This window comes from Podospora pseudoanserina, chromosome 6 (assembly GCF_035222485.1).
Source record: "Podospora pseudoanserina strain CBS 124.78 chromosome 6, whole genome shotgun sequence".
NCBI classification, from domain to species: domain Eukaryota; kingdom Fungi; phylum Ascomycota; class Sordariomycetes; order Sordariales; family Podosporaceae; genus Podospora; species Podospora pseudoanserina.
In genome coordinates, this window is record NC_085925.1 from 3671088 (window position 1) to 3696874 (window position 25787).

The window sequence follows — 25787 nt, forward strand, 5'->3', positions numbered from 1 at the left end:
CACAGGGGGGGGTTGGATCGCCAATAGAGAAACGCTATATATAAAGTAACTGACTCTGAAAAGGTAAAGTAGTGAACCATGCGATGAGAAATAGTTCTTAGGCCTGAAAAGATAACTATCAGAAGGCTTATTCTCCTTTTGAAAAGGCATGAGTAAAAAGTCATTATATGTGCTACTACTCTGACTTAAAATAGTAACCATGCTATCCAGAATGTAAGAGTTTAACGACAATGAAACGTGCAACAAATGATGGACAAGATAATTGGATCCAATTCAATTCGCTAACTCAAGGTATAAAACTTGCTGAAGAGCAGTCGTGTCATCACTACAACACTATAAAAGAGCAAAAGAAGATTCATCATCCTTCATCACACGTCCCTCATATCCACGGTGCCGGCACCTCCTTTCACGACATTCCTTCCATCCCTAACCCTTGACTCTGAACAGGACAAGACCCCTGCCGTTGAGCCCCTGAACCCCTGAACCCCTGAATCCACATCAACAAAGCAACCACACCACCGGAGTTCAAGTCCTTAAAAGACAGCAATAACCCCCAAAACACCAGCAACACCCATCGCAACACCACCAAATCCATTCTCCTTAGCACCAGCGTTGGCAAGCACGGGTGTGAAGGTAGGGCGAATGGAAGAAGTAGCAGTAGGAGCCTCATCATCGCTCTCATCATCAGTGTCGATGCCGTCGTTATCAGTATCGGTGTCCTCGCCTTCAGTGGTGGTAGTGGTGGCTGGGCCAGTAGTAGCAGCTATAGGGCCGGCGGCAGTAACAGCGACAGGGCCGGTGGTGGTAGCAGCACTGACATCGTCGTCATCGGTGTCAGTGTCATGGCCATCGTTGTCAGTGTCGGTGTCGTGGCCGTCATTGTCAGTCTCGTCGCCGGGGACAACACCAGGGCTGGCACCGAGATTGGCCTCGTCGTCAGTATCAGTGTCGTGGTCGTCGTGGTCGGTGTCATCCCCCTCGTCGCCAACAACTCCAGTAATAGGGGTAGGGACATCATCGTCCGTGTCATGGCCGTCATTGTCGGTCCAGTCAGTGTCATCGTCGTTCACAGCAGGAACTCCGACAGTGGGCTGCCCGGCGCTGATGTCATCGTCAGTGTCGGTGTCGTCCCCGGTGTCGGTGCCAACAACGCCAGTGGAGACATCACCGTCGGTGTCGGTGTCATCGCCATCTCTGGTGGTGAGGGTGTACCGAGCAGCGACGGGTCCACCGGGGTTGAGAGGTCCATGCGGATGAGCAAGGACGGAGACGGAGAAAAGAGCCGCGAGGAGGAAGTTGCGAGTAAGCATTTTGGCGGTTTTTTGGAGCAGTGAAGTGCGAGTGTTTTTGTAATTGGTTGATGTGAAAGTTGGGAGCTCTGAGCAGAACTAGAGTTGCTTGTTTGTGTTTGGAGCGACTGTGTCTAAGCGAGTGTGTCGATCGATGGTGAGCAAGAAGAATTGGAGCTTCAAGTTGATGGGATGCTCGTCTTAAATACCGACTTTCTCATCCAAGATCAGCAGATATTCTCGTCTTCACTATCTCGTGAGGTCTCTGAACTGGAGCTAAGATCATGGCTATGCCTTCTGATGGCCTGACTAAACCAAAAAGCCAACATCCCAGTACCCTGTTGACATGACTATCCAACTACACTAACTACTTTGACAGCCACTCTTGGTTTGTGTCCGCCATCAACGCCTCATCACAGACCCCACCGATTATACTGAAGCATAACATCTCAGAACATCACGACGAATACAGCTAAAGGTCGCGCGACCTTAGCCTCAAAATGACAACGCAAGCAGTCAACGCAACCCAACGAGATCTGAAACGATAAATAGATCGAAAAACGCCCTGTCCCGCATCGACACGAGACTTCCAAGAGTCTTGGGAATGCAGTACAAAAATAGAGCTCAACCGGGAAGCCAGGCTCTTTTCTCAGGACGGAGTATCAGTCTCACAATGACCAATCCTGTTGGGATGTTTGCACACGTGCCTTACTCCCAGCAAGCAAAGGTGTACGTATCCCGAGGAAAATAGTTCTTCAGCTCGCACTTGGCCCTCTTCACGTTCTCGCGCCTTGAACCTTTCCAGCCTCGGGACCATTACGTGGCGTTGGGGATCCAAAGCTCTGGGCGGGTGGGCTGGCTGGTCTCGGCAGTGGACCTGCGAGGTTTAAGTGGCGCCCGCTATCCCGTCAGATCTTCCGGTTTGGAAAGTTTGCTGCAGATGTGGAATTTTGGCATTGATAGGGAAGATAATGGGTCCTGAGTCTTGATAGGGGTCTGGGCGGTCTTGCACAGCCTCAATTTTTGGGGTTGACATCGATGACGACGACCGGAGACAAACAAGCACACCGACACTGGAGAAATAAAGCTTGGGATTTCTAAATATGATTTACCAAGCTTTTTTTGACAGCTTCGTTATCGTAATTGCCGGTTGATCGTCCGTGGGTGGCCAAAGGACAACGGGCAAAGCCAAGATGCCAATGCGATGGGGCTTGGCTGCTTGGTCTGGTTGTTCAGCTCAGCAGTCGAGATGGATCGTCGCCTGGATTCAGGCATATCAAGTGATTTAATGTTGCCAGTGCTGTCAGAAATGCATGACCTGGATGGGAGATAAACCTCAAGCTGAGAGAGTCTCCAAGCCGAGCAAGTCGTCCTGGTTGAGCTGTCCAAAGCAGGTACATACCTAATTGTCAGGTCGTCAGAGGCGAGGCTCTGGTCTGATATAAAGGGCCACTTACATTCCGATTACTGTATGCCCTTTCAGTATCTCCAAGTGGCTGCCCATCCACTGAAGATTCCGTGCCAACCGTCCCCTAGGGCACTACCGGTGGCGTGAGCAAGTGCACACATAGCAATATACTAGAGCCATCCTCCAAGTTCCAGACTCCAGACTCCTGGTGCCATCCATCCCTGGGTATCTTTCTCCTTTATCCTTCCCAAATATTGGAATGAGATCAACCTCATGAACACGGACACTTTTCAGTGAGAAATGAGGATGAAAACATGAATGTCGTGCCGCGTACGTAAGCTGTGCCTCTTCCATCCTACACACCTGTTGTTGTGTCAATACATGTCCTGAGTATTCATGCGGCCTCACCATGGGTATCAGTTAGCCTTTGTGAAAACATACCAGACAACAGCTCAGCCCAGATGGGGCAAAAGCAAGACCACCTAGGCCATAGTGGACATGTTGGTGAAAATGGCACCCACGAAAGCGGCAAACAACATCATAACAACCATAATGAGAACTGCAATGACAAGAGGTCCAACATCGCGCATTGGGGGTCCAGCCGAATTTCTCGCTGGGGAAGCTCTTGCTGTCTATTTTCTGGCGCCGGATTTGGGCCCTGGTGTGCGTCCTGTTGCGTTGTGCCGTGTTGCTGTCCGTGAACGGCCACAGAAAGGTCACTGTGGCACCTCCTGAGCTCATTGTGGTTTCTCACAAGCTCCCCGTAACTGCAGGAGATTGCCGCATAGGCGTGTTTCTTGATCTTGGAATCTAGGTGACAGTCATCGCACTGCTCATCGCTAATGACAAACCAGTCCGCAACCTCGTAGACCTCTTCATTTGGCCTGGGTCTCTCATTTCCACAGGGCAGAATGTCCCCGCTCCATTTTCCTTTGCGGCAGGGCAGAGGTACTTCATCTTGGGGTAGGGATGATGGCATTTCGCTCTAGTAAAGAACCAGAATCCACAGCCACAGGCAGGATTGAGGACATTTGGCGGGTTGGTTTTTGCGATGAGCTCAATCTTTGGGTCCATACTTTTCGGTTTAATCCAGCTATCTTGCTCGAGGAACGACTCATCAGTGTCTTCATCCTCGTCGAAGTCCTCCTGATACAGCGAGAAGGAAGCATAGGGACTGTTGTATGGTTCAGGGTGTGTTGTGCGACGAAGGGCAACCCAAGAACTGTTGTCCTCGCAAGGAAGCTGTTGGCTGGAGAAAGACATGATGCTTGAATGCCGTCCGTGTGAAATTTGGAGATTCAGGTGAATTTGTCGTGAGTAGACGAGGCGGCGGGCGTCAATGGCATTTTAAGATGAAGTGTAGATTCAACACCAGTAGGTACCGATGTAAACATGTTTGAAGGAAGAAATGTTCGCGAGGGGGAAGAGAAAGAAGCACTGAATACCTCAAAGTACCTATGATATGGGCCCACGGCTGGATATAGGCGTAGGTCACAGGTAGAAGATTGAATTGTCGGATGAAGAAGAAAAGAAAAGAAAGAGGAAACACACTACCCACGATATCCTTTTGTACCCATCAACCCCTCCGGACTTCCCCTACAAAGCATAAGAAATATCCAACCAACATTGTCCGAACTTTCTCGTATCCTTTCCTCGTATTCCAGTGTGGATGGCGTCTTTGATTAAGGTTGGATGCCTATTCCAGTTCTAATGCACGCCAAATCGGGACTTACCTTCTTTTCCTGCCCTTTGAAAACTCCACTTGCACCACACACAGTGTCAGTCCATTGTAGCATGGCTGAACACAGTATCTGTTCCATGATACGAGCCGACTGAGATGGCCATGATAGCGCAGCCGTCTTCTGAGACTAAGATGGCATTCTCCAAATGAAAGCAAAGGCTTTTGAACACCGCAAAAGGATCAACTATCAACTACAAAGTATTTTGAAGACTTGCTGGTCAACTGCGCTTGTTTGATACGGGACCCATCAGTAGCAGGAAGAAGGGGTAGCTCGCTGGAACTGAACATGTCACAAATAGTTGCTTTATAGACTACATTTCAGCTTTAAGAGCCTCGACATCACTTGACCATCATTCTCACCCTCCAGCTCTATCTCACGCCCGCTATACACGCTAATCGGTTGATGCTGCTGCTATCTTCGGACTGCCAAAGCCACAACCGTGTCCGGACAAGTGAGGTTCCCAAGATCGTAATTCCGCGTGACTCTCTCAAACGGCGATCCGACCTACAACTTGCTATCCACCCACCTCGGCTTCCTCTTCTCAACAAAACTCCTCACCCCCTCCTTCATATTCTCCCCAGCATCAATCCTCCCATAAATCCCCCGTTCCACAATCTCCGTCGCCATCTCCGGCCCGACCCCCTCCCACCCCATCCTCAACCCCTCCCTCGTAGCAATAACAGCATCAGGACTATTCCCCGCAAGCTCCTCCGCAACCTTAACCGCCTCCTCAACAACCCTCCCCTCCCCAACAACAAAATTCACCAACCCCCACCCCTTCATCTCCTCGGCCGTATAACTCACCCTCCCCAAAAGCGCCATCTCCCCCGCCCTCTGCCTCCCCACAGTCCTCATCAACCTAGGCAACGCCCCAGCAAGCGCAATAACTCCCTTGCCCACCTCCGGCAGCCCAAACCTCGCCTTCGCCCCATCAGCAACAACCATATCACAATTAATCACCATCTCCATCCCCCCTCCAAAACAAAGCCCATTCACCGCCGCAATAATAGGTTTCTTCCCCCCAGACCTGTTCGACAACCCCCCAAAACCAGCCGTAGTCATCTTCCGTGCCTCCACATGTTGATCGTGACCGCTCCCCTCCGGTGCATGAGACGAATCCCATTCTTTGAGATCGGCACCGGCGCAAAACGCCCTGCCCGTACCGGTCAAGATGGCGCAACGCAGCCAGGGTTGGGCGTCGTACCAGTTCCACAGGTGGGCCATGGCGATGTGCTGGGGGATGGGGATTGAATTTAGGGCTTTGGGGCGGTTGAGCGTCACCAGCAAGACATGGGGCGCGGGGAAGGAGATATCGGTGTGGGGGACGGCGGGAGGGGGGTTGGTGATTTCTTTGGGGAGCGTCATCGTGGCGTTGTTCGTGATGGTGATGATAACAACGGTAAAGGAAAAGGTAGGTAAGTTTGACGGTTGACAACAGTTGTACCTACATTGAACTAAAAAGATGACTATGCTCTGATATAAGTCAACCACCCCTCACTAACCCTGGTCGGCAACGGCGTCATTCTGTTGGGGTTGGCCGTGGAGGACGCGGTCCCGCGGCGCGGATTGGGTGGCAACGGCATCCGTGCCGAGGCTCACTCGGGTCTCCAACTCCGGCAGGCAAGCAATGCTTGTTCTCGACTCCAACTCCAAATATCAACATGTCCGTAGAAGAAAACCAACAACATATTACAAGTTTCCTACGCTTGTGAATCTAACCAGCAAACTCCTTCACCCTGAAAATCGTAACCCCAGCTACAGCTGCTCCAATGTGCTTTTCGGTAATAAATGTACAGCAATGAATAAATCCCACCTGTTTGTCCCAACATCCCAACAATGTTACGCCAGATTAGGCAGGCAACCCGCGCTTCTCGCTCTCTGTAAAGAAGATAACCATGCGCCAAAGTTTCTTCACAAGATCTTCCGCGTCTTCATCCAGAGCCTCGCCGAGGGTCTCAACCAGCTCGGCTGGCTTCTGATGTTTGCGCAAGTGCTCCTCCACCACGTCCACCAGGAACTGCTCTTGCACACCCAGAAACTCAACAACCTTCTTCTCAACAAAAGGCCTCAGCTTATCACGGATGATGCCTTCCTCCAAGTAGTCCCACTTGACATCCCAGGCCCACAAGCCTTCTTTGTCGACGGGAATTTCTTGAGCGAGCGCGCGGACAGCATTCGCAATGTCCTCCTCTGTCATGGCGTTGGTGTCGGTGATGGGCTCAAACTTGATGGGTATAAGGGTGCGCTTCGTAGTCTTATCTTGCTCGTCATCGTCCAACAAGCCCTCCACCTCGGCAACAGTGCGCCGTGTAGTGGCAGCGCGCTGGGCAACCTTTTGAGCAGCAGCACCGAAAGAAATGGTAACTTTCTGCGGTGCTGCAGGGGCGGCCGCAGGGGCAGCAGGGCGATGGGCAGTCATCGCCTCAGCTTGGCGCTCGAGGAAGGAGTCAGCCATATCCCTGGCATGCTCCATATCGGCCTCAGCCTTGCGCAGCTCTTCCTCTTCCTGTCTTCGGTCCATCTCGTCGCGTGCTGCCTCCTGATTGCGGAACGCGGTCCGATCTCGGATCCATTGACTGTGATCGCGGTAGTAGAGGTGGACCTTGCGCGATGCTTCCCTCTCGTCATCCCAGTTTTTTTCCTTATCCAACTGATCCTCTTTCCTCCTAGCAAAACCTTCCGTCTCAACCCTCTCACGCTCACGTTCTCTCTCCAAGGCAGCGGCGCGTTGTCGCTCACGATTAACCCACTTCCGCTCCGCCTCCAAGTAAGCTTTATCCTCCTCTGCGCGCTGCTTGGAAAGCTCGCGCTCGTAGAGCTCTTCGTCGTCGGCATCTGTATCGTCGTCATCTCGAAATTGCGGCCCGTGACCATTAGTGGTGCCTCCGTTCACAAAGTCAATGCCCCGGGTTTGCCCTCTAGGACCTGACGGCGCATTGGGAACACCACGTGGGCCAAGAGGAATGCTGTTGGAGTTGGCACCTGGCGGAGGCGAGTCAAGTCGAGATTTCCTCGGCGCGCCATTACGTTGCCTCTCTTGCTCCTCAAACTCTTCTTCTCTTCGAAGCCGTTCCAGATCGCGACGATTGCTCCGATCTCGGAAGGCAGCGATTTCGGCGGCAACTGTAGCGCGCATTTCAGCAGGAATATCGGCGAGGTCATCCTCGGGCGCAATAGGGATATTGATCACTTCAATATTGTCGCCAATCCCATTCATGCCATTGCCCATGGCGGTATCTCCTTCAGCATCCCTGCCACCGCCAGCTCTGGGGTAGAACAGGTTCCGAATAAAATGTTTGAGAGATTGCCGAGCCTCGTACAACCTCGCGTCGTAGTTGGAGTCATCAGGGAGTGCTTCCTTCCAAGACTCAATGTACTTTTCGGTACTGGAGTCTACCACAACCTGCAACTTGACTTTCTCAATGTCCTCGAATTTGTCGTCTTCATCGGTGGGAGGGTTCTCTATCGGCGCTTGTTTCTTCACGGGTACCTCGACGTCTTTGAGTAACTCGACTGCGAGGGCAAGTGATTCAGGGTCTTCGTACTGAGCAAAACCAAACAAGTCCCCCTTGTGCTCTGACAGATGGGACTGAGCCGAGCCCCATCTTTGCACCCTGCCAACTGCGTTCAACAGCTTTTGAATTCCCTCTTCGCCGCCCACGCCACTCGGAATCTTGTGCACGAATATTGTTCGCAGTCGCTCCTCGGGGGTGGGTGGTACTAGTGACTGTATATTCTCTCTCATCTGCGCCCGGGACTGGTCGTGCCTGTCTGAACCAAGACCAAGTCTGGCTGATGTGGGGGTATGAGAATCTCTTCGATCGGTCAGAGAGGCGCCAGGCTTGAGAGGCGGGACGGTGGGGCCGAGGCGAATCACCGGAGCGTTGAAGTTGATGTTGGGAAGAGTGGGCGGTGGTTGAAAGGATGCAGGCAGGCCGCTTGGTCGATTAGCTTGAGCAGAGAGACTAGACTGCTGGACACCCGGGGGTGGTGCCATTCCAGGGGCAGAGGACATGCCTGGAGGGGGCCCTGGAGTAGATCGGTTAGGAACAGCGGAACATGAGGCTGGGGGACGACAGCATACCTAGACCGGGAGGTGGTGCCATTCCAGGAGCATGAGTAGCGCCCGGGAAGGCAGCATAGCTGGGAGGAGCGCCATAAGGCGGGGCTATAGAGTAAAAAGTGTCAGCATCAGCTACCAAGAACGAGGCTGTGATGAAAGTTGAGGATCGCGGCGAGCAAGGCTGACCCACCTCCATAAGGATTGTATGCCATCGCCGAGACGTGGCAGCGGGGTTGATATGAATGAAGCTGTGGTCTCGAGAGGTGGTTCTTGGATAATATTCTGGCTTGGCGCGACAATCGTAGGGTATTGTGATGGGAGCGTGGTGAATGATGCAGAGGTCAAATTTGTTGTCTTGACGGCGACTGGCAAAAGTTCAACTCCAACGACTGACACAGCTAAGTGCACGGTCCATCGCCATGGCGGTACTTGGTACTTCTGGCCCACCTTTGCAGTGTCTCAGCCACGTGACTTGGTAGTGAATGAAGTCAAGAATACCTCAATGGTTGCTCCAAAACTCCATTATCAAGAATATAAACGTCCTTCTGGATAGCTATCAAGATCTGAAAGCCAGTCAGGGAAGCATGTTTGAGGTGTGCTGCCTCTAGTAGGCTCTGACATGCACAGTGGGAGAAGCACCAGCCACACATCAAACAACGACACCAGCCACAGCTACCAACCAATTCGGAGATAGCCGTGCCGAGCGCGCGACTTCAAGAAAATAATTCGAAACCTTTGACAGTCCTGAGCACCTCAACGGCAGCGCCACGGATATCCGTGATCAATTGCGTACGCTCTCTCTCTGTTGGATCCCTGCTTCGTCTGCCATAGATACTGACATTCCCTCCCTCAGAATCATGGAGTTCCGCCCACTCGCCCAGATCTGCCGCACGGCAACATCATCATCAACCAAACCATCACCCCTCCTCAACCTCACCCAAACCTCTCACTTCTCCACTGCCCGAGTGCTCCGTCGAGAAGCCACCGCTGCCGCCCCTTCACCATCCACCACCACCACCACCACTACCTCCCGCCCCCAGCAAAAAATCCTCGGCCTCGCCTCCAAACTCAACCGCACCCCCGCCCCTAGACCACCCCCTCTCAAAGTCGACCCCTTGTTCGGTCCCTCCTCTTCCTCCTCCACCGGCTCCCTCTCCACCTCCCGCTCCAGCCTCTTTAACCGCACCGTCGGCAAAAAGGAAACCCAAGTCTTCTCCGCCATCATCAACCGCGACGCCAAAGAATCCCTCAGCAAAGAATCCAGCGGCACCCTCTCCAACCTGACCACCGCCTTGTTCATGACAAACGCCGGCCTCCAAACCCCCGACATCCGTCTCCGTCCTACCAGCGGCCGTACCGTCCCCGTCAAGAGCAACGATCCCGCCAGAGCGTTCAAGGTGCTCAACGCGCTGTGCAGACACAATAACTTGTCGAACACGGTCAGGGAGCAGAGGTTCCATGAGCGGCCGGCGCTCAAGAGGAAGAGGAAGCTGAGGGAGAGGTGGAGGACGAGGTTCAAGGATGGGTTTGTGGCGGTTATCGACCGGACGATGGAGTTGAGGAAGCAGGGGTGGTAAGGGCAGGACTGAAGGAAAGGGTGGGTAGGGAGGGGTGTAGATCTTGTAACAACAATAATCACGAGAGGTCACAAAAACAGACTGTGTTTGGTATTTTTCTTTCTGGTATTATGTATCATCTGCCTTGGCCTTTCGCTGCCCATCTTGGGAGGTGTATACAAACTGCAAGATATGCAAACTGCAAAACCTCAAAAAAACAGCATTCATCCCATCGCTATACCTAAAAATCACTCCCAGCCCAATTCCTTCCCCTCATTACCGGCGTGCCCACCGGACTCGTCGCAATCTTCGGTCTGCTCATAAACACCGCCTCATAATCATCCTCCTTCCCCTCATTAATCAACTCCTCGGCAATCAACAGCGTGGTGTTTCCCTCATCCTGATAACTATCCTCTCCTTCCTCATCCAACGAAGAAAAATATGCACTCCTCGGTCTTCCTGCCTGATTCTGGGGAGTGGTGGGTGCCGCTTTGGCCTGCCGGAGGGATCTCCTCCGCTCAATCTGAGCCTTTTGCTTGACGGCTTCAAAGTTGGCCATGGAGCGGCGGGTGCGGGAAACGAGGTCTTCGTAGCCGTTTGTGCCTGTCGGTGGGGAGGGAGGGGTGATAGAAGGAGGTTGGGGTTGCTTTTGCGGTTCGGGGGCCGGGGAGTCGAGGAGCAGGTCGTCGTCTTCGGCGGAGACACGCAGGTTGGCGTGGGAGGTGCGCCGCGCCATGGAGAGGCGGGTTCGTTCGGCTAGGGAGAGGGTGTGCCTGCTTCGCTTGATCGGGGAGGGGGAGGCGTTGCTGACGGAGGCGAGGATTTGGTCGGCCATTTCCTGGGTTGGAGATGGCAACTCTTCTGGCGGGGAGGGAAGTTGGGGGGAGAGTTGTGGCGCAGGTAAAACGGTATTCCGTGTTGGGGTTAGGGTTGGCTTGGGTGGTGAACTGAGACGCCTTCGTGGGCTCTGAGTGGGTGTGGGTGTCTGGGTAGGTTCCCGTCTTCTTGGTGATGGTGTATTCGATTTGATGGTGGCTGACCGGCGGAGAGCGTGACGGGAGGGTGTTGTTGGGATTTCATTCACGTCAATTTCATCGTGGTAAAACGACTGTGCCTTTCGAAGAACCGGCTCAAACACCGGCTCGAGCTTGATCGGGTCCCGGCGCGGAGGTGATGGGCGGACCGCGATTGGCGTTGGCTCATGGTCGCTAATGTCTGAGATCTCCTCGCTCTCGGACTCGACAACGCCGTCCAAATCTAATGGCGGAACTACCGTGGGCGCTTGTTGGAAGAAGGATGGAATGTGGGTCGCGCTGGGAGTAATGCCATCCAACTCGGCCTTGAGATTCGAAATCAACTTCTCGTACTCGTGATCGAAATCGCTCGCCCTACTTGAGGCCAGCTTCTTTGTGCTTGCCCGCCCCATATGGAGGGTCTCGTGTCCTCGAAATCCAAGATCAATACCCCTTGGTCGCTCCTGTGCTCCAGCCTGTCGTGTGGTAGACCCTGATGCGGTGTCCCCAAACATCCTCTGGCGGAAGCCCTGCCACCTTTCCAGCCTCTCCCTCTGGCTTCTAACACGGTCGTCGAGCTGTTCCAGCAACCCAGGCTCTTTTTCGTCCAGCTCAGCCAACCGATCAGATTGAACCCTCCTCCAAACCCTGTCAAAGGGCGCTGACAAGACTCCATCTCTCTGGGCCTGGCTGTCCCCATGCAGGAGCGTCTCCATCCAGCGCTCGCTTCCCGTCCAGTTGTTCCTAACAGTCTTCCATACATCTCGTCTGGTCTGTTCAGGCACTCCTTCCTCGCCGTCGTCGCCTTGGTCTTGCTGTTGCCTCCGCCTGCGTGCAATGCCTCGTTCTTTGTCTGCCAATAATTCGGCAAAGCTGTTGAATCTCTTTCTCAATGCATTCTTTTCGTCCAATGTTCTTTGCAAAGAGACCCTATGCGCCAGGACCAACACCGTCAGCTCTGTCTTGTCCCCAGAATAGCCCATATTCTCCAGCGCCAGTGCTTGAGCCAGTGGTGGACTCATTGGGTCGCGCGAGTTGAGCTGCCTCTCCGCGACGACTTTCTTCAAGACGACCGACGAGAATACCGCCAAGACCTCTTCCAGCCTCTCGCCCTTGCACTCGTCCAGCATCGTCTTGCGCACCACGGCATCTCTTCCCAGGACCCCATTCTTCTTGGCTTGTTCCAATTGTCTCAGCAAGGCGGCGCGCAGGTTCAGCGACTGAACCTGGTCGTTCGGAGGGAAGAATGGAAGCAATTTGTTTCTTGTTTCGTCCCTGTCGTAGAGAGCGAAGAGGTGGTACAGGGCCCATTCGACGCATTGGACGCGCTTCTTCTGTCCGCCGGCATCTTTGGCGTTGAATGTCGAGGGAGAGATACCGGGCCAGTCAGGCGAGAGGTCTAGGTCGAGGAGGCGGAGGTTCGTCAGAAACAGCGAGACGTTGGAGATGGAGGTCGGTGAAGCGACAACGGGCAACGAGACTGATGGGTGCTGGGGCGGCGGGGCAGCTGGGGCAGTCCCACGGATTGAGTTCAAGGTCGTCGAGGGAGGCGGTTTGCTAGGATGGGAGGGCGCACGGGTCGGGCGAGTGCAGGTGGCAATGGATGTGGTCGAGGTAAGGTTCGCCATGGCTGGAGCATCTTCTTCTCTAACACCAACTTTGCAAGATTCCAGGTTCGCTGATGACTGGGCTAGTCCAGTCAGTGAATTGGGGACTGCGCAACCAGTCGCAAACAGAGGAAAACGAGTGACGCTTCCAGAGCGTCGTCTGGGAAAGAGAGACAGGGCAAACTTCAGGCGGTCAAGAGGCAGAACAGCTGGCAATTGCACACACAATGGACACACGTGGACGGCGCATTCGGCAACACCAAAGCTCCCTCGATCATGCACGTAGCGGGTGGTAAACAATCTAAGTGGGGCCGCTCGAGTCGCATGCGCTAGCCAACAGCACTGCCAGTGATTGGCCCCGTTGCTAGGGGCATTCAGGGTTAGGGTACATGATCAGTCATGCTCCAAGTTGCTCTGTCTCAACATGCATCAACATTCACAGGGCCCAAGTTGGCCATTTGTTTGGCCAGATATTTGAACCTATTTGAGTTCCGGCTACTTGAGACACCAAGGTACCCATCATGCCGCCAACAAACTTGAGCTCAAGTTTCCAGTGGGGTTCCTTGGATTCAACGCCTCCCCATCACCAAGAGGACGATGGACCAACAAAGTCATTTACGAATAACAGGGGATGAGGCCTGCTTAATAATACCTAACGCAATGTCTTATTCTACTTGGTGGTTTCTGTAAACCCCTCAGGGTTCTTTCCTGGTCCTCTTGCGTCATCATCCTCCCCCTTGCCATTGATACCTGAGGACCAAGGCGTTGGACGCTGAATAGGGGCCTTTTGTTTATTGTTCACATTGTTCAGGCAGCGTCCTTTTCACAATGATCATGAAGCAGAGCTCGCCGCGGAGAATTCGCTGCACTACACTCCGCCCTTCTCCTTCATATTTCTTCCGATTTTCGCCAAAAATCACAACAACCATCAACAGGTCACCCCAGTTCCATGAACCAGTAAACCTCTCTCTTGTTGTATCTTCACACTCAGCGACTGACATTTCTCGCATAGTTTCACAACTTACATTGTGTGAACAAGAGCCATGGCCGCTCGCCACGACTATCTCGCCTACAAGCACGACACCAGCTTGCTTCTTCGCTGGATGATACAGACCTCCAACAACATCATCAAAGCACGCAAGGCTGAAATTGCCGAACTCCAGTCGCACGAACTCAACAAGAGGGGTCAAATTAGGGTCGATGGGATCGTCCCGTTGTGCGGACTCATTGCCAAGCATGTCACCAACGTCTCACCATCAATTTACCGACTCTTTCAGTCCATAATTGATGCCCGGACCGCCAGTTATTCAAGGTCCCAGAGGGTCGCGATCCAAATTCAAGACAAAAATGTTGAGGAATGCAATTCTACCTACAAGTTCTTCATTGGCACCCTCGTAGCGGTCTTGGAGGCTCTCGGGAGTACGCCTTCGAAGGCGGGGGCAAGCCAGAATGCGGATCATGGTGCTTCATCAGTTAGTAAAGAGGACGCCAAGCAGCTCATCTCCGCCAATAGATTTGTCCCTCTCCAGAATGGCGAGATAGATGGGTCTAGCGACAAGGAGGTCCCACAACAGTCATCGACGACCCAACCACGAAACAAGCCCGTCCTGGTAGAGCAAAGAAGAGCAAGAAAGGCAAGAATCACAACCACAAACGCCCAGAGCCTTCCATCTCAGAAGAAGATCCCGTCAATCTTTCACTGGAAGATTACAAGCTCATTGAAGAAAAAGATTCGGGATGGGGGTACATGTGGGCTGTATCCGATTTGGCCCGAAACTGGATACAGCTTCGCCGCTCTCTTCAAGAGGTTTGGCGAGATGTCGCATACAACCACCTCAACATTGCTATTGGCGGCACGCTCTCCAACTCCGCCATTGCCATGATCCAACGACGTTCAAGAGCGATATTTGTCAATTTCCCCGACCATGATTCATATGGCAGCATCATGAACGTAGTCACCTGGGGGTTGCCTTATGAATTGCAAGGCAAAATGTTATCACACTTGTGGTCGTTGCCCCAATTCCGACCAGACAACTTTACGCCTTCCAAAGAGATATGTGTTGATGCCAAAGAGCAGTTGATGGCCTATTCCTACAACTATCTCGTCGAATTCATCACTGATCCAACACACTCGCTCTGGCAAGCCAACCAAGCGCATGCTCGCGGAACTCGACAGCGGGGACCCCAACCTCAGCCTCCAGACGGCGACAAAAGAGGAGTGCCTGCTGTGGCGAAGGAGCTACACGATCAATTGGCTGTATGAGATGGTAAATACGGTTTCAATGTCACATCCTCAACACCGAAAGGTCCTTGGGCTTCAGGAGTTCTCAGCCTTCGTCACCCTCGCTATGCAAAACCCAGGAACCCACTTCCGCCACAAGATCCTCCCTCATCATGTGTTTCAGCTGCAGCTGATCATGGACTCCATGCCATATCCTGAGCATGGGCCCAAAGTTTTCTTGGAGGGGATACGCTAGCACCACCAGCGGACTCATTCGATCCTCAACATGTCATCAAGGACGAGTTCCTGAATACTAAGCGTTACGGGACGCACGGTTCCACGATATGATGCAGATATGGAATATAGAAAGCCCTGAGGAAAGGCAAGCATCTGATCCCAAGTTCCAAAAAGAAGCATCGAGTTTGGATGACTTGATAGAAAGTCTCCATGGGTTTCTTGGACAGCCCAAGCACGCCAATGGATCAACTATAGCTCATTCACGATTTATCCAAACACATGAAAACGGACTTTGGGCCTACTTGCCCTTTCTTTGCGGTGTCGGCTTAAGTGAAGGACTGGAACTGACTTACCGAGTCATAATGGGACTTTGGGACCGGAGTCCAGGACCCATCGTTCTTGTCCATCTGCACAACATAGTGTGCCGAAAAGGCTATCTCAAAGAGCCGTTGGATACGCTCCGTCTGGTGGAGTCTCAGTTTGCGCGATGCCTGTTTCCTGATGGCAAGGCCCTGACTTTCCACTTTCACAGGGCGCTGCAGCGGATGGTCCAACAGTTCGCCACACACGATTCCCTCCGTGTTGAATGTTTAAGGGCACACCACCAAAGGCTGCTGAGCCAATGGCCGAACGAAGATATTGATCTTCATGCACAGCTTGACGGTGAGGCTTGCAAAATTTCCAACGAGAAATCGGATTTGGTGCTGTACAGAGAGGCGAAATGGGATCTTGATCGCATCCATGATCGGGATCTCAAACTGCATTCGCTCCTCTCAAGAGCGCGGCTGTATCACATGAACAGAGTCCTGGATCCATCCACCGGGTAGCAGCGGCTCCGTGATACTGAGCTGAAGAGACGACTCAGCCACATTGGCATGAGTGAGGAGGAAGTTGCTCATTTCGCCCCCGAAACTGTCATGCCAGCCAAAGTTGACCGAAGCATGAGCAATGCCAGTCGTCACACTGACGATTACCAGCCCAACACACTATCCAACAAGGATTTATTGGAAATTGTGCAGGTGGATATCACCAATGATCTCTTGAGCACTCAGCCTTTCTCGGGCTTAAATTACCTTGCAGTACATGTATCATGCTATTTGTTGTTTAGGGAAATCTACACGACACTCAACGAAAGGCGGAACAAAACGTGGACGGCGGTCAAGAGTTCTTGGAGGCCAGGTAGCGAGAGACTCGCATTGTCGCTGGCTTTCAGGGTGTTGAAGATGGGTGATCGGGATGAAGAGTGTCTACAAATCATAGCTGAGGCATTCGACCCTTGTCGCAACAGGGCCAGTCCTAGAGCGCATATTTACTGCAATCGCCTCCTTCTTTCTGATGAGGAGGGTGAGCCGAAGAAAGGCCAATTGAATGCCGATGGAGATGGCTTGATTGATAATGGTGCCTGTTGTGTCATGTAATATGGGTCGACATCGCACCAAGAGGTAGAGGGGAAATAATAGGCAAGGATTCACCCTACACCCCATCATGATCCCATAGACCTTCCACCAAACCTCTTTAATCCTCACAACACCCCTTTCTTTAACGACAACTCCATAAAAGCAACTCCTGTCATCCGCTTGTCAGCCTCAATCTTCCCAAGCAACATACCCCAATTGATCACCCCCTACCTAAACAGCCCCCATAAAAACACACAAATCCGAAATCAGGCTCGGGCAAGGAAATAAACTGCCCCAAAAAGGAACATAAGCCACATACCGAAAGTCAGTCTCATCAACCGGCACCGGGCACAATGATATATTCTTGCATCCTCTACCAAGCGACACATTTTACGGTACAGTCAATGTCATAAACCAACAAAATCCTTGTCTTTTGTAAGCTAACAAGGTGGGTATAGATGATTCAAGACAAAAGCCAAACAAAACAAAACCCCCTTTTACCCCTGACAGGCTGGGTGTGGGTCCCACTTTTCCCTGACCATCACCTTAACTTAAATGTAAGGTACAATAATTTCCTCCCGATACTACAAAATTCTTCCAACCGAGTTCCCTTGCACCGTTCCCATTTCTTTCAATCGACATTGGGCTTTTCAGGGTTCTAAAGATTGGTCCTTTGTGGGGAGATAACCCCCTTGCCTTGGCCTGTGGTCAAGGACGTCTTTCTGGTACGACACTCTGTCCTCCTAGGAATTATTCGTCCAAGAAATTTCCTCAGAAGATGAGGGAAAGGCTCCAGAAGGCTCCATGGCATAGGGTTGTTCAACCATCCGCCAGTGTCGGCCCATGACCAACTTGTAAAATGACTCGAATGGTGCCAGTCTCGTGATGAAGTCTGGTTCTTCGTTTGATGTAGCAACCGATGATCATTCGTTCACCGGGGTCGGCTCATCCATCGAGTCATGGATCAATCACGGGTTTGCTTATTGAGGAGGGTCGTGACTGGTACTTCCTCGGGCAATGTTTGCTCGGCCAGTGTTGCGGACGGCAATTTATGATATGCCCACAGTCTTGCAGCTGGTTCGGCGCTGGCGTTGTTGTTCCAGTAATTATTGTTCCAGTGATTACCGTCATCATAATTTGGCGCAGGATCATGGAGATGCCACATCGCGGCGCTCACCCTATTCACCCCATGCCAGAACCGGTTCCACCAACTCTGTACCCCCCCTCCTTTTCCCACTCCTAGCTTGGATTCCTCTGACCAAAAGAGCAAGGGTCTCACCCAAAGCCACACACAACCCCGTCCCTCATCTCGTCAAGTCCATCCCAGATCTGTGTACCCCGGTGGAAGAAGCTCCAGATAGCCTCAGCCTGGCAACGATAACTCCCAAATCTCACCACCATTTTCCTAATCGGCAACTTTCTCCGTGGTTGAACCCCCCCACCCCCCCGATGAACCCCCAAGGCTGACTTTCCTCCCAAGCCTCCACCTACCCAGCTCCTACACCGGCGGCTAAACAACCGTGCCAGCCATCTACTATTGATTTTTCGGACCGTCCCCAATAAACACCAAAACCCTGCCATGTCTCAGTTCACCAGTTGTAGCTCCGTCAAAAACATTCGTAGGAATCTCATAAACCGGATTCCGATTCCTGGTGACCATAATCCGCCCATCCCCAACCAACGCCCGGGGCCCGTCGGCCAACACCTGCATTCTAGTGTCCTGATTCACAAGCGGACTCCCGCTTGCTGGCGAGATCCTGCATCAGTGATTGAAGAAGCGGCTTGCGCTTTTCCGGTCGAATAAGGTTAGCTTCGCCGCCGAGGTGCTGTGGCCGTGTCAGGGCGCGGGAGCGGGAGCGGGAGCGAGCGAAGGCGCGGCGCTGGTGTTGTCGAGCCAGAACGGCATGGTGAGCTCGATTCTTGATTTGCATTGTTTTTGTTCGCAAGCGGTTATCCAGGGCGGGATGCCTAGATGGGTCTCAAAGCTTGCGCTGCAACGACTGAAGATACAAGTGAAGGAAAAGTTCGGAGGGAAATGCCGGCGGTGGTGTCTTGATATAGGCCTTGATTGGGGATCGGACTTTCAAACGGTGAATTGACTTTGCGACGTCAATCGCAGAAGGGGTGATGATGGCGTCTTATCTTCTTGACAGACCCCTGGGTTCCAAACTCAATTCGAATGTCAGCTCCACTGAGCCACATGATCAAAATGTACTCGACGATGTTTTCCAGCGCGAAGAGTGTGGAATATTGGAGAGAAAGGACAAACCAGCTGTCTTTGCTTGAGAAAACAATACAAGGAAAGTTGAAGAAGGGGTAGCGAGGTATACACCTCCGAGCTCAGCCGTAACCAAGTCACCAACACCAATAGCATGTTGGTGGGACTGCGACAGCAGTGTAGTCGAGCGTGCCCGAGGTACTTTTATGCCGACATTGGATGTTTTGACGGCGATGCCTGCCTCGGCGACAAGTCAAAGAATGAAAGAGGGGTGTTTGAGCTCGATAGGCACACAACCTTAACGACAACAATCAAGTGAATTGGAAGGGCAAAAGAAGTGGATACTTGTGTCCCGGGCTAGAGCAGGCGAATGCTATAGGTATCCTACTCTTTTCTAGATATCGAATAGGAAGAGTCACCCTGAAAGCTTGAAAGCCTGTTTAGTTAAATACGCAACTTCGTCAGGTAGGCATTTGCAATAGCAAACATCTCTCATAGTAGTAGTCATGAGGCCCGCCCTTTGAAGCCTGACTAACCAAAGATGATAGCCGGCTGCAACACACATAGTTCTTGTCGATGCCTTTGCCACCAGAAACAGCGAATTCCGAGCCCATTCTACCGCTACACCTTTCATCAAGATTCAAGGTAACATGAGAACTTTTTGCGTCGAAAGCTCTCACCTCTACCGAGAGTTGCAGGCTGCTTTTTCCACACGTCTTCTCCCAAAAATGGGTGCCACGTCATATTGCAGGGACAGCAGCTCAACACGCCAGTCATTCAAGTACTGGATGACCCGGTGAGATGATCGTTGAAAATAGCATATTTATTGACCAAGCTCATCAACGGGAGAATCACACCTTCGAGCGGTGGTTGAGGACTCTAACGAGGACAAACTGTGATCAGACCAAATCGATGAGGAAGGCACTGGAGGACAAAAGACCCCATTCAAAGCCGTCATACTGGCAGAAGATTCGAGCTAGCAACATAAGTTAAAAGTATGTGGCTTGCCAGCTTGCTGATATTCATATCTTGTCTTGTCTCACTGTCCCGATGGTCAACCAGGATGCGTCAAGGATCACAAAGCCGCCCCCCATTACTTGGCATGTTCCAGCCAGCCAGATGTCAGAAAAGCCGGCGGCAGATGGTGAGCTGCAAAAACCCACCGTGAAGCATCGGGAGACGGTTTCAAAACCAAACGGGATCTGGGTACTGATCAGCAACGGTTACGCAAGCCGGAAGCCAAGCATTCCTTGAATCAACACGGACCAGCCATGACATCTGTGCCAGAGGCGGGGGAGACCGCAGGACGTTGTGGAATGGGCCGCCGGTTTCGAGCGCCGTCTTCCACAGCAAGCGCCGCCGAGCTGTCATCAACAAGTCGGTTTCGAAAAGTCTTTTCTCTGCTTCGGGAAGGCTGTCAGAAGCTGGTGGTGTTGCAGCGAGACGCCGTTGGTTCCAAACGCCGCTCGTCCGTTGCGGTGGACTTTTAGCAGCTTGGCATATCACGTGAGAGGTTCCGCATTGGTGGAGATGTGTCGTGTTTGTGGAGACTGATGGCTGGTGCACTGTTTTTGTTATTTCGGGTACGAAGCCAACCCGGCCAATCTCACCGCAACATGCCGGCCGCTAATCCACTCCTGTCAGCTGTTGGAGGGCAATAATTCGATCCAAATTTCGTGTTCTTGTCGTTTGTTCTTGGAGAATTTATGAAGATATCGGAGGTCCAAGATATCGATGGGTTCTCGATGGTGATGCAATGCCAACCGGAATCAGGAGTTTCCAACCGCAACAGAAACTTGGAATAGCGCCCAGCTCCGGGAAGCTAGGACCAGTGGACTGACCACTCAATTGGATCGACTCTGGGACCTGCAGCAATCGCTGGTCCAATCCGGCATTGGCAGCCAAATGGCAGATCCGCGCGATATCCGGTTTCCAGTGATGGCAGCGTGCTAGGGTTTAAGTGCCTAAAGAAGACACGGACAACTGGGCCAGACCGTCTGCTGCCAACCTCTGCCAACCTCTACCAACGACCATTGGCGCTTGGCCGTCTAATTAACGAGCGACAGACCACCCTTGGCCCACGCAATGCAGCTCTTGGATCGAGTCTTGGCCTGAGTCTTGGGGTGGCTATGCACCCCCTTTATCGAGGTTTCGGGATTCCGGGGGTGTGCTTGTTTTAATCTCCCTCTCTCCTGAAAATCTGCCTCCATCCCTCTCTTTTTTGATCCGAAAAATCATTCCAACAAACCTCTTCCTTTTCAGTCAATCGCTCATCGACTGCTTCTTCACCCCCCAGGCCATTCCGCTCGTTTTGGTGGCCTTTTTCAACCACGCTATACATTTAATTTTTTATCCAAATAGACGCCCCTGAACCCGACTGTTTTCCATACGAACCACGATAGGATCCTGATATCGAATTCACCACCACATCACGCCACAATGAAGACCACGACTGTTTTGTCCGCGCTCGCGGCTGCCGCTGCTGTGAACGCTACCCCAACTGCCACTCTCCCTCTCAAGGCCCGCCAGACGGAGCTTGAGCCCATCACTGCCACCGGCAACGCCTTCTACAAGGGCAAGGAGAGATTCTTCGTCCGCGGTATCGACTACCAGCCAGGTGGTGCTGCCGCCAATGTCGACCCTCTGGCCGATCCCAAGGTCTGCAAGCCCGACATCGAGAAGTTCAAGAAGCTCGGCATCAACACCATCCGTGTGTACTCGACCGACAACTCCAAGGACCACGATGAGTGCATGGAGGAGCTCGCCAAGGCCGGCATCTACGTCGTCCTTGATGCCAACAACCCCTTGTACTCTATCAACCGTGACGACCCTCACACCTCGTACAACGCCATCTACCTCCAGAGCGTCTTCGCCACCATTGATGCCTTTGCCAAGTACACCAACACCATGGCTTTCTTCTCTGGCAACGAGGTCATCCACGACCACGCCAACACCACCCTCACTGCCCGCTACGTCAAGGCCACCGACCGTGACATGCGCCGCTACATCAAGGCTCGCAAGTACCGCAAGATCCTGGTCGGATACTCTGCCGCCGATGTGACCGAGAACCGTCTCCAGACTGCTGACTACTTCAACTGCGGTACCGATGAGGAGCGCAGCGACTTCTTCGCCTTTGTGAGTTGACCGATTTTGACCGGCCCCGAGGCCGTTACACTAACATGATGCAGAACGATTACTCTTGGTGCACTAGCAACTTCATCGAGTCCGGCTGGGACCAGAAGGTCAAGAACTTCACCGGCTATGGTCTTCCCATCTTCCTGTCCGAGTACGGCTGCAACCACAACGTCCGTGACTTTGGAGAGCTCGAGTCCCTCATGCACCCCAACATGACCAGCGTCTACTCCGGTGGTCTCATGTACGAGTACTCCGAGGAGCCCAACGAGTATGGTATCGTCAAGATTGAGGGTGGCGACAAGGGCAACGGTTTCGACCAGACTGGCAAGCGCACTGAGATGCAGCCCGAGTTCAACAACCTGGTCAAGGCCATGAAGGCTTTCCCCGCGCCCAAGGGTCTTGCCGGCGCCAGCACCGAGAATAAGGCTTCCAAGTGCCCCGAGAACAACGACCACTGGATCGTCAGCACCGTCCTTCCCGAGATTCCCGAGGAGGCCCTTCAGTACTTCGAGAACGGTGCTGGCAAGGGCCCCGGCCTTAACGGCAAGGGCTCCCAGTGGGCTGGCCACGTCGCTTCCAAGAGCCCCGAGTTCCCCGATGGAGATGCCCAGGGCAGCACTGGCGGCTCTGGCTCCGATGACAACGAGAATGCTGCTCCCCGCGGCGCTGCCTCGATCCTCTTCGTCTCCGGCCTCGTTGCTCTCGTTGCCGGTGCCATTTCCCTGTAAATAACGCCATGTTTTCTTGGGTGTTGCTTTGTTTTTTTGTTTTTGGACATAGGATACAGTTGAAGCGCTTGTGCTCTTTTTGGATAAAAAATGGGATGTTTTTTTTTTTGACAAGGTTCTTTTCTCTGGGTTCTTACATGAGCGCATTATGAACAGGTAATACCCGGGACATTTTGGTATCTGTTTCAGAGGCGGGTTTTTCGGTTGTACATGTTTGATAAAATACATGAATGTGGTTTAATGCTAATCGTACCTACATTACGCTTCTCGCTCGTGTCTGTTCCTGTTGTCGAGACTTCCTTCTCATTGCAGCAATCTGGGAATTGAGGAAGGGACTATCACGTGGACTTGCTCATTTCTCGTCCTACCTCTGTCGTCTTCAATTCCAGGTTTTTGGCCCAACCGACTCCCAGCCTGTCACATTGCGATTCAGCACACCTTCAAGGCCAGGACAGCCCTATCAGATCTTGTCATGGCGACACAGATGCTACTCGTCTTCGGAAGCGTGCAGCAGCTTGGGCAATTACCCCGCTGGCACCCGACTGTGGGCCTCACATAGGTATGGTTGTCCAGAAAACACTGATACAGGACACCAGCAGACGCAAACCCCTTTCTGATTTTACACTACGCGCGACACCCAAAACAGTCCTCAACCATCATCGAACACATACATCATGACTTCACAGAGCCCCCAATATCAACACTTTGTCCCTCAGTTCCTCCTTCGTAACTTCTCTCACCCCTACAAGCCAGATGGACCAACCAAAGGCCGCAAATTCCAAAAGGGGATGTTCCCAAAAGACAAAGTCGTTCGGCACGTTGATTTCGCGGTTGATCCGCCTGTTATTTGTGAGAGTCCCGTCAACCGGATCTTGGGACTGGTCAACATGTACGACAACCCGAACAAGCCAACCGCTTTGCAACGAGAAGTCGAGATCCTGTTCTCCAAACTTGAGCATCAAGCTAGCCAGATCTTCCGCAAGATCAGCAAGGCTTTCGAGCAGAAAAGTACCGTGGTTTCAATGTCACGAGCTGAACGCGATCTCATGCGCAAGTTCCTCTTCCTCCTCATGTACCGGAACAGAGGGTTTCATACCCGCTTCAACCATGCCACGCACGACGGGTACAACGAGGATGATAAGGAGCTTGTGCGCGAGTACATGCGCAAGAACAATATCATCACGCCACTGGATGTGTGGCTCGACGGGATCAAGACCATCATCGAGCTCCCTATGGACCCGGGAAAGAAGTGGCTGGGGGTGTTGATGGGCAAGATGTACCCTCAAGACGCCATGTGGTTCTGGTTACACGTTGAGTTCTCCTACATGGCTATTCTCACCCCTGCAGAGGATGGCGACGAGTTTATTCTGACCGACAACGCGTATGCGATATTCGAAGGCCCCAATACTTCTGCGCTGGACGCGGAGACGCAGGAAGTCATTGATACTGAATATCTTCCCCTTCATACATTTGCACCTATTTCACCCAAGCTCTTGATCGTGCTCCGAGCCGACATATTTCCCGATCCCCTGGAAGACGCTGATGAGCGTGTTAGGGAGGCGCGGAAACTTATGCGATTAGCATGTCGTGCCCCTTTGGAATCCCCAGGCTCGGAGAAGGTTCGCTCATTGCTGGCGGACCTTCCCATCTCAAAAGCTCGAAACAACTACACGGTGATCGTTGATAACCGACTTGAGCTCAAAGCCGGGCAGCCTCCTAAAAGACGTCAAACAGACAGATTCGACTTCACCATCTTCCCTGTCAAACAAAACCACGTCAACATGATCAACGGGATTCTTTTGGACAGTTGTGCCCCTTGTACAAGCATCGTGTTTGAGTCTCGTGACGCCTTTGCCCGCACACTCGAGTGGTATCTCACTGCACCTTGCAGCATGGGCAAAGTGTTGGGTGGGAAACACAAGGAGATCCGCCGCCGGGCTTTGTTAAAGTTGGAGGCCATCTCCCGAGCCTTGGGTTCGCAAAAGGAAACCAAGTGGGAAGATGTAGAAGAAGTTGTGATGGACAATATCGAGCAGTGGCGAGCAGAGAACCTTGACAAGCAACGAAATCTTGTACGGCTCATGAACGCAGATCTTGACGGTCTATACGAAGGAGTTCACAGGCAGGCAAACAAATATGGAAGGCCATTCAACTCGAAGTCTTATGGCCCATACTTTCTCCTTGGTAAGTCTTCCATGTCTACGTTGCATTGGTCGACGCTCACGGTGTCTAACAAACTATCTCATACACAGGTGGCTCACGGTACACAGCAGAGGAGGACTTTGCACAGGCTGACTTGATACGAAGATTCAGAATCAAGATTGACCTCTGGTCTAAAGGGATGGTTGATGAAGTTATTCGGCAGAGAAACGGGGACTTGATCGAGACTGCCTACCTTCGGCTCCCGCCACGACGTGTTTGGATGCTCATCAAGCTGATCAGACTGATGTTCCTTGCCGATCCGGATAAGCCGGTAGACCTAAAGCTAGCAAAAAGCGAATTCGAGGGTCCAGAGGATACGATTGCACGGGGTATGTCCCGATGGGAGTTAAACTTTGATGACAGTCAAGGCTCACCGACCATAGTCCACCATCTTGTCACACCCGAAGTCCTAAACGACCTTCTCTGGAGGACTCACATCAACGACATGTATTCGAGACGGAATCATGGCGTTGACATTTGGGCCAGGCAGAACGGCGGCTGGGATCTTGCAGCGTGGGAGATGCCGTTTTTGCATCACATACGGGGTGCGTAGAGTTGCACTCAATTCAATGACTGAGGAAATTATAACTGACAATGTCATAGGAAGCATTAGAAACTGCGGTTAGGCCACTCTAACTATCAATAATGTGGCAATACTGACTCTAGCGTGCCAGGTATACCTGCAATCGAGAAGTTCGGACTGGAAGTTCCCGGATCTCCAACCCCCGCTTGCACCATTGACACTTTTAGGGACATGAGACCGACGGATATACGCAAGACAATTGTCGAGCTCAATGTGAGGAAGCTAGCAGAGTTGGAATTTGACTCTCTTTTCGATAACCAGGTGGAAGGTCACGATCTGTTGATGGAGTTCAAAAGGCTGTTCTTCCAGCTGTCATACCCAACCCCACCATACACGTGGTTATTGAAAATGGCAGTTCGAGCTGGAGTGTTGTGAAGAAAATGGTAAA

General features: G+C 52.4%; 8 protein-coding genes across 8 annotated transcripts; 4 read left to right on the forward strand and 4 right to left on the reverse strand.

The window, feature by feature from the left end:
* Positions 1–533: 533 nt before the first annotated feature.
* QC764_609465 (uncharacterized protein) lies at positions 534–1310 on the reverse strand (the record flags this gene model as incomplete). The annotated part of the gene is made up of 1 exon (XM_062949423.1): positions 534–1310. The coding sequence occupies one exon, from the start codon at positions 1308–1310 to the stop codon at positions 534–536; it is 777 nt and encodes a 258-aa protein (XP_062798166.1).
* Positions 1311–4943: 3633 nt separating this feature from the next.
* On the reverse strand, positions 4944–5804 carry QC764_609470 (uncharacterized protein; the record flags this gene model as incomplete). The annotated part of the gene is made up of 1 exon (XM_062949424.1): positions 4944–5804. One exon carries the CDS (start codon positions 5802–5804, stop codon positions 4944–4946), a length of 861 nt encoding a protein of 286 aa, XP_062798167.1.
* A 278-nt stretch (positions 5805–6082) lies between these two features.
* QC764_609480 (uncharacterized protein) lies at positions 6083–9051 on the reverse strand. Its single transcript, XM_062949425.1, has 3 exons — positions 8693–9051; positions 8524–8607; positions 6083–8468 (listed from the first exon to the last, which is right to left on the reverse strand). The coding sequence occupies exons 1-3, from the start codon at positions 8712–8714 to the stop codon at positions 6289–6291; spliced, it is 2286 nt and encodes a 761-aa protein (XP_062798168.1). The 5' UTR covers positions 8715–9051; the 3' UTR covers positions 6083–6288.
* A 35-nt stretch (positions 9052–9086) lies between these two features.
* On the forward strand, positions 9087–10079 carry QC764_609490 (uncharacterized protein; the record flags this gene model as incomplete). The annotated part of the gene is made up of 3 exons (XM_062949426.1): positions 9087–9095; positions 9175–9291; positions 9366–10079. 3 exons carry the CDS (start codon positions 9087–9089, stop codon positions 10077–10079), a joined length of 840 nt encoding a protein of 279 aa, XP_062798169.1.
* Positions 10080–10299: 220 nt separating this feature from the next.
* Positions 10300–12699, reverse strand: QC764_609500 (uncharacterized protein; the record flags this gene model as incomplete). The annotated part of the gene is made up of 1 exon (XM_062949427.1): positions 10300–12699. The coding sequence occupies one exon, from the start codon at positions 12697–12699 to the stop codon at positions 10300–10302; it is 2400 nt and encodes a 799-aa protein (XP_062798170.1).
* A 1022-nt stretch (positions 12700–13721) lies between these two features.
* Positions 13722–14941, forward strand: QC764_609510 (uncharacterized protein; the record flags this gene model as incomplete). The annotated part of the gene is made up of 2 exons (XM_062949428.1): positions 13722–14288; positions 14342–14941. The coding sequence occupies 2 exons, from the start codon at positions 13722–13724 to the stop codon at positions 14939–14941; spliced, it is 1167 nt and encodes a 388-aa protein (XP_062798171.1).
* Positions 14942–20341: 5400 nt separating this feature from the next.
* Positions 20342–22614, forward strand: GAS5_2 (1,3-beta-glucanosyltransferase; the record flags this gene model as incomplete). The annotated part of the gene is made up of 2 exons (XM_062949429.1): positions 20342–21886; positions 21940–22614. The coding sequence occupies exons 1-2, from the start codon at positions 21191–21193 to the stop codon at positions 22612–22614; spliced, it is 1371 nt and encodes a 456-aa protein (XP_062798172.1). The 5' UTR covers positions 20342–21190.
* Positions 22615–23288: 674 nt separating this feature from the next.
* QC764_609530 (uncharacterized protein) lies at positions 23289–25774 on the forward strand (the record flags this gene model as incomplete). The annotated part of the gene is made up of 5 exons (XM_062949430.1): positions 23289–24798; positions 24867–25145; positions 25200–25361; positions 25420–25437; positions 25491–25774. The coding sequence occupies 5 exons, from the start codon at positions 23289–23291 to the stop codon at positions 25772–25774; spliced, it is 2253 nt and encodes a 750-aa protein (XP_062798173.1).
* Positions 25775–25787: the final 13 nt, after the last annotated feature.